The sequence below is a fragment of the Salvia splendens genome, chromosome 9 (genome assembly GCF_004379255.2).
Source record: "Salvia splendens isolate huo1 chromosome 9, SspV2, whole genome shotgun sequence".
In the NCBI taxonomy this organism is placed as follows: domain Eukaryota; kingdom Viridiplantae; phylum Streptophyta; class Magnoliopsida; order Lamiales; family Lamiaceae; genus Salvia; species Salvia splendens.
In genome coordinates this window covers 8454836-8462138 of record NC_056040.1, presented here as the reverse complement: position 1 = coordinate 8462138, position 7303 = coordinate 8454836, and the positions used below count along the sequence as shown (strand labels likewise).

Below are 7303 nucleotides of genomic sequence, written 5' to 3'. Positions count from 1 at the left end.
GTAAAACATATTTTTACTTATATCAAAAATTTATTAAACATAACTTGATTTTGTTTCTATATAAATGTATAAATTTCAAATCAACTTACATTTAGTTCAATTTATATTTGTTTTTAAAAATAGCTCAAAATAAAACAAGTATTGAATTAATTCAAAAAATACCATTCAGATTCTAAGTGATACAATACTTAAATTAACTCATATAGTTATAAAATAAAATAAATTTATTTTGTCATAATTGAAAACCAAATTTTATTACGATTTTCAACTAAAAATAATTAAAAAAATAAAAACAATACTACTCCATAGCTTAAGTTCAGAAGCAAAACAAGAATAAATGCCATATTTGTTTTTCAGATACTTATAATAATATAATAATAATATTCAAATTCAAAACATCTATCAATCCTATTTTTAGGAATTAAAGTTGGAGTTAACTCTATTAATGGAAATGAAATATTCACATGGATATATCAAATGGATAAATCAAAGCTGAGAGCATCCGCAGCGGTGCTCGCTGGGACGGACGTTGTCCGTGCCGCTGGCACGGCGCTGCTCAATGCAGCGAGCACGTCCGTGCCTCTGAGTAGGCGACGTGGCGTGTTTCTATTCGTCAACGGATTATCAGTTGGATTTTTTTTATCGAAAATAATACCAAAAATTAAAAAATATATATTTTCAGATTCCAAAAAATATAGCCGTTTTATTACCCTTTTTTGATATTTTTTTTAAAAAATTTTATCCTAAAATCATTTATAAATACACACATTCATCATCCATTTTTCACATCAAATTATCTCTCATTCATATTTTTTCATACAACTCATCTACATCTTCCTCTCTCCCTCAAACCCTCTCTAAAAAATTCAAAAATAGATTTCACCGATATCATTGCTGAAGCGGAGCGCGAAGAACAAGAATATTATGAACAATATCGTGCCGCATATGAAGCCTATGTCACTGCCACTACCCCCGCCCCTCCTCCTCGACCAACTAGATCAATTCGCCTCTACATCCCTCATGACCGGGAGGAAGCCAACGAAAGGCTCGTTGCCGACTATTTTTCCGACCAGCCGCAGTTTCCGGAATATTACTTTCGGCGCCGTTTTCGCATGTCAAAACGGTTGTTTATTCGTATTGTCAACACATTGTCCGCCCGTGTTGAATACTTTAAATCACGTAGAGACGCAACTGGTCGGCAAAGTCTCTCGGCGTTGCAGAAGTGTACTTGTGCCATCCGACAACTTGCTACTGGGCAAACGGCTGACCTCTTCGACGAGTATTTGCATGTGGGTGAGTCAACTGGAATCATATGCCTCAAAAATTTTTACGACGGCGTTCGTTCTGCTTTCGGTGAGGAATTCCTTCGGGTACCCACCACTGAAGATTGTCAACGGTTGCTCCATCTTCATGAAACAGTCCACGGTTTTCCCGGCATGCTTGGCAGCATTGACTGCGTGCATTGGAAGTGGAAGAATTGGCCGACAGCTTGGAGGGGGTAATACTTAAGCGGCCACAAAGGCGGCGGCCCAATGCTTATCCTTGAAGCGGTCATCGACTACCGCCTATGGATTTGGCATGCATATTTCGGTGTTTCGGATCCAACAACAACTTGAACGTGCTTTATTCTTCACCACTCTTCAATGATGTTTTGAATTGGTGTAGCACCGGCGATCGACTTCACCGTCAACGGAAATGCATACCACATGGGTTACTATCTCGCCGATGGTATCTACCCAAAGCGGTCGACGTTCGTGAAGACGTTCAGCAATCCGTAGCAATCCGTAAGACCCGAGACGGTTTTTTTTGCGCAGCGTCAAAAGTCTGCTCAGAAAGACGTCGAAAGAGCTTTTGGGGTCCTTCAAGCCCGATTCAACATTGTGAAGACCCCGTCTCGACTGTGGTACGTTAAGAATATCACCGACATCATGTACACGTGTATTATCTTGCACAACATGATTATAGCTGACGAATGACCGATGGCGGCTAACTTTTACGACGAGGATGAAGCGGAAGCTCAACCGCGAGGTCTCCCCCACGCCGGGGTGTGCATACGACGATGGGCGAGAGGATCGAAAAGAGACACACAATGCGCGATACCAGAACCCACATTGAGCTACAAGAAGACCTAGTCAAACACATTTGGGTGAAATTCGGCCACGAGTAGTGGGTTTTTTTAATTTTATGAATTTAATTATGTAATTTTTAATTTTTAGGATTTTAATTATGTAATTTTTAATGTTTAGGATTTTAATTATGTAATTTTGATTTTTTAATTTGTAATAGTATCTCGGGTATTTTTAATGTATTTTAATATTGTGAAAATATTTTTATTTAAATTGAATAATAGAGTGTTGGGACCTTTGAGCATGTCCTTGCGGAAGAGTTTGAATGTGAGTGTTGTGCTGGAAGATAATGAAATAAAAAAATAATGAAATAAAAAATGAATAAAAGTGCGTCTCTTTGGCAAGAGGATGGACGTGGATACTCTAAATCAGCCAACAAAGAGTCAAACCCACTCAATGTGTGCATTACTGCGTGAGACACCAGCACACGTATAAATAGCAATAGGAAGAGAGAGTTCGAAAATTGAAGGCTTACAAAAATGGGGATCGATAAAGATGCAGTAATCGAGCACAGAGCGTATGCTAGGGTGGGTTTGTTGGGCAATCCGAGCGATGTCTACTACGGGCGCACCATATCATTCACCCTCGCCAACTTCTGGGCTTCCGTCAAACTCCAGCCTTCCGATCATTTGATGATCCTTCCTCACCCCGCCCATGATCTAGTTCAATTCGACTCTCTCCCTCACTTGGTTCTTCTCTATCCTATCCCTTTTTCATCTTCTGTCTTTGATCTGGGCATGCGTGTGCTTGAATCGGGTTTGGGTGTTGGGGGTTCTTCATATTGTGCCAAATTTGTTCGATTTTGTTTTAATCTCGTTGATAGTTTAAGTTGAATTTAAAATTTAGCTGGATGTAAATGATTTAGATCTGATGTGATAGCTTATTTTATTTTAGGATGCTTTTGCTGTAGTGGATCTGAGTCCTTGACTGAAAATTGGATAAGTTGGGATAGATTCTTATCTAATTGTGCTACCTATAATTAAGATCTTGAAACATGTTTTTGATGCAATGCTGTAACTATCGTTGTGTAATTGTGTGGACGGATGATGGTTTCATTGAACTCTGTTAGAAAGAGGGATGATGGTTTCATTGAACTTTGGTTTTATGAGTGTTCTGTTTGTGCAGGTTGATCGGCTTTCTACCGATGGTTACTATGGAGGAGTGCGTCTGCTGATGGCGATCTGTAAAATCTTTCACAATTATTGCAAGGAAAACAACATTAGTTTACATGAGGGGAATTTTAAGTTGTCTTATGATACCAACATACCTCGCCAGGTATTGCGTATGATCTTCCTCGTACGTACTTCTTGTGAACAATCCAGTTTCTCTAGAACCGTAGAATGTGATTTGGACGTCTTGATTTATGGTTCGCCATGGTTTGTCATTTATATAATCAGCATGTTATGAAAAACTAAAGTCCTGTATATTCTCCATGGTATCATGCTCTTTCTCTCCATGACACGATCTGAGCAGAATATTGATCTTTCGCATCTTCCTTGCTAACCTAGAAATGACTTAAAGTAGGAGTATATTCAATTCACACTCTCGTTTTTGGCTTAGGAGATTCAGTAGGCAGTATGATGTAGGATTCAGGATATCATGCGATCTTAGAACATAACTAACTGTATGTTTTCCTGTAAATGTACGAAATTAACTGTAGTGTAACTAATACGGAGTATTACATTTGCATATGCCCTTGTATATTATTTTCGATACACATGCACTCAGCTATATATTTTGTTTTGAATTGTATCAGACTGGGCTTTCTGGTTCTAGTGCTATTGTATGTGCTGCTCTTAGCTGCCTACTTGACTTCTACAAAGTCAGGCATCTGATAAAAGTGGAAGTCCGGCCAAACCTTATCCTTAACGCAGAGAAAGAACTTGGTATCGTTGCTGGACTTCAGGATAGGGTAGCCCAGGTCTATGGAGGCCTCGTCTACATGGTATGCATTTATACCGATGTATCTCTACTAGTCTCAGGGTGTTATTGTCTTTATCCACCCCTTAATGAATTTCCTTTTCATACTTTGTTTCGGGTGGATTAGGATTTTGACAAGAAACTAATGGACGATTTAGGACATGGAAACTATACGCCCATGGATCTGAATCTTCTACCACTGCTCTACCTCATATATGCAGAGAACCCAAGCGACTCTGGGAAGGTAATAATCTTATCATAGGATGCCACTCTGTTCTTGCTTTCTCATTGAAAATAGTTAAAACTCAGGAGCAAGTTTTCAAGTAAGGTCTCATCTGCTGTTTAAAAGAACAGATAGTACTTAGTATTCTTTAAATGCGACTCGGTTTGTTTGCATACATCTAATCAATTACTTATATGTCCATTGTCCGGTGATTTATCTATGTATGCGTGTGGCATTTTTTGGGTCGTATGTAGAATATTTCGATCATATAAGGTGATGAAATGCATATGATATTATACAACAGGTTCACAACACAGTCAGACAAAGGTGGTTAAATGGTGATGAGTTCATCATATCATCGATGAAGAAGGTTGCAGATATTGCATTAGAAGGAAGGACCGCATTGATTGAAAAGGACCATGCTGAACTCGCAACCCTCATGAACCGTAACTTTGATTTGCGAAGGTAAGGCGCCTAAACGAAAGCTTCACCCTTATGATCTATATACAGAAGTTATGTGCGTGTAGACACACACACACACTCACACTCAGACATATCCATGCTAGCATGTGGGGTTTGGAAAGTAGTGCTAATTCAAGTTGGTGTTCTGCTCAGAGAAATGTTTGGCGACGAAGCTCTTGGGGCTATGAACATAGAGATGGTTGAAATCGCAAGGCGAGTAGGTGCTGCGTCAAAGTTTACAGGCAGTGGAGGTGCTGTAGTCGTGTTCTGCCCTGAAGGCTCTTCACAAGCAAGCCTTTTGGAGGATGCATGCAAGAAAATTGGTTTCGCCTTCCAACCACTTGAAGTTAAGCCATCTATGCTAACTCAAGAAGATCTTGAAACTATGTCATCGAAATGAATTACACATGTACCTATATTCCCTTTGCCTTTTTGTCTATACTTCGTTGGTATGTCTAGTTGTGTTTGGTTTCCACTTCGTTTAGATGAAATAATCGTTCCAAGATATGGCTGAGGTTTTATTTAATCTTGTTTAGACTATACCAAGTTTTTCAACTGTATTCTTCACCACAATAAGTTTTTTAACTGCCGTTTATTATATACAAATCACAATCCTTTTATCATGTATGCACTAGACAACTTACAGTTGTGGAAGAGATACTTGAGTTGAATACATCGAAAATTCTTAAAGAATTGACATTGTTATTGTTTTTGTCTAAAAAATGAAATGTGAATGCGTGCACCTCACAAATTTATTAACTTATTCCAAGAAAAATGAGAGTGGACAGTACACATAATTGAAGAAAATGGCTAAAATAAAGATGTCTAAAAATACACAAATTAATTGGACATGTAGATGGTTAAAAACACCAATACACCATATATGCACTTTCAATACAAAGTAAGAGAATAAAAATTGAAACAGTAATACTCCCTGATCATACAACATCCTAACATGGTCAACAAATTACTCAGAAAAATCACATGATGATTTGATCATTGCTTGCTAGTTTCATTTTACAAAATCTAACATCTAGCTACCTATATCTAGAAACAAACCTGCATACAAATCACAGAAGCTTCGTATGAACACCCGAATCCTCCACCGGACCACCACAACACCACCCATTCCAGCTCCAATACTTGAAGATAGACATCAAGCAAAGCCAAAAACCAGAAATGTCATCAATGATTTTACTTTCTTGTTGCTCGAAGATCAACGAACCTGACACTGTGAATCCTAGTTTATACAGCTAAGAAGTAACTCTACAACTCAACTGATTCAAAACTAACCTCATTGCACTACCATTCAAGCTAAGATACATGTTGCATATCGAAGCCATTGTACAGTTTGCCCTAATTGCTAGACTTTTTTGTTTCAATCAGAATAAAAAATCAAAATATTCCACTTAAATATTGCTAAAGATGCCTACTTTGATCATCACCTAATGCAGCCATGAGCTCGTGTGGAGAAGGATCCCAAATCGGCAGGTCTATTAGCTGCTGTCTTACAATTCCCTCTTTTGCGCTGCACAATACTTCGGCTATATCACACATATTCGATACATTCACAATTATTGCCTCTTGCTCTTTAACCTGCAAATACCCAAAATTGACCTAATTAAAAAAATTAGAAGCTTCCAGAAACAAATTGTGGAGATGCTGAAGAAGCTCCGGCGAGTACCTGAGAGAGAAGATCATCGACGAGCCTCCGTCGATTGGAATCCGCCACGGAAGGCTCGCTGGAGCTTGAAGCCCCATCAGAAGACGTCGAGGGATGCAGCTCATGACGCTCCATCGATTGCGTAGAAGCGTTCTGCTCCATTGCCGTCATCGTGTTCGACAAAAGTTCCCACCGGCTGATCTCTTCCAAGTACCTCTCCCTCAACTTCAGCAGGGCCCTCTTTCGCCGCAAGAGGCGGTGGTTCTGCTCCGACGCCGGAGGGGCGGCGACGGTGGGTTCGAGGCGGGGGTGCTTCTTGCGCTTGAAGACGAAGCCGTTGTCGTTTATGAGCTCCCAGTCGTCGGGATTGTCGTAGCTGGCTTCAGTTGCCATAGCTACAAGCGGAAATTTTCGGTTCGTAAATGCAGGGGAATTCAATGGATTCAGTTTCCTACAAAAATATTCAAAAGATCGCAAATTATTTGAGCGGTAAACCTTGAAAAAACAATTTAATTTTTCGTGGAATGTCGAATATTCTTATTTCGCCCCTCTTTTTATTCAAAACCATGGTTCGGCCCCTCTAGAATAGGAAATTGTAGACTGAGACGCATTCTCGGAGATATTTAATCAAATTATTAATGAGCTGTGGAGGACTACATATCGTTTTGCATTGAATTTTCCTTTTTAATTAATAGAAGTAGTAATTTTTATAGAGGGTTTTTGTTGTGAAATAAATTTAATGGACCGGAACGATCGGTCATAAATTGTTGAATTATCCAGTTCGATTTGGTCGTGAAAATCATTTGTGAAATTCGGCTTTTTGCACCGCAAAATTGGCATGTTCGGTCATGAACTGCCAACCGACTTGACCGGTCTATTATTCTTTTATGTTCGATTTTTTCATTTATA

General features: G+C 39.1%; 2 protein-coding genes across 3 annotated transcripts; one reads left to right on the top strand and one right to left on the bottom strand.

The window, feature by feature from the left end:
- The first annotated feature begins 2575 nt into the window (after nucleotides 1–2575).
- LOC121749043 (glucuronokinase 1-like) lies at nucleotides 2576–5354 on the top strand. Its single transcript, XM_042143660.1, has 6 exons — nucleotides 2576–2815; nucleotides 3252–3401; nucleotides 3883–4071; nucleotides 4174–4290; nucleotides 4574–4734; nucleotides 4885–5354. Exons 1-6 carry the CDS (start codon nucleotides 2606–2608, stop codon nucleotides 5129–5131), a joined length of 1074 nt encoding a protein of 357 aa, XP_041999594.1. The 5' UTR covers nucleotides 2576–2605; the 3' UTR covers nucleotides 5132–5354.
- A 293-nt stretch (nucleotides 5355–5647) lies between these two features.
- LOC121747263 lies at nucleotides 5648–6987 on the bottom strand. 2 transcript variants are annotated; one of them, XM_042141270.1, is made up of 2 exons: nucleotides 6416–6987; nucleotides 5648–6348 (listed from the first exon to the last, which is right to left on the bottom strand). In XM_042141270.1, the coding sequence occupies exons 1-2, from the start codon at nucleotides 6785–6787 to the stop codon at nucleotides 6151–6153; spliced, it is 570 nt and encodes a 189-aa protein (XP_041997204.1). In that variant the 5' UTR covers nucleotides 6788–6987; the 3' UTR covers nucleotides 5648–6150. The 2 variants fall into 2 exon arrangements, with proteins under 2 accessions (XP_041997204.1, XP_041997205.1); XM_042141271.1 differs by having other exon boundaries at nucleotides 5648–6327; nucleotides 6416–6984.
- Between the last annotated feature and the right edge of the window lie 316 nt (nucleotides 6988–7303).

What these genes read in the sequence shown, in the direction of transcription:
- LOC121749043 (XM_042143660.1), top strand. Translation starts at nt 2,606, where the DNA reads ATGGGGATCGATAAAGATGCAGTAATCGAGCACAGAGCGTATGCTAGG. An exon ending in TCGACTCTCTCCCTCACTTG is followed by an intron (nt 2,816 to 3,251) that starts GTTCTTCTCTAT and finishes CTGTTTGTGCAG; the next exon opens with GTTGATCGGCTTTCTACCGA. An exon ending in CGTAACTTTGATTTGCGAAG is followed by an intron (nt 4,735 to 4,884) that starts GTAAGGCGCCTA and finishes TGTTCTGCTCAG; the next exon opens with AGAAATGTTTGGCGACGAAG.
- LOC121747263 (XM_042141270.1), bottom strand. Translation starts at nt 6,787, where the DNA reads ATGGCAACTGAAGCCAGCTACGACAATCCCGACGACTGGGAGCTCATA. An exon ending in TCGATGATCTTCTCTCTCAG is followed by an intron (nt 6,349 to 6,415) that starts GTACTCGCCGGA and finishes TTTTTTAATTAG; the next exon opens with GTCAATTTTGGGTATTTGCA.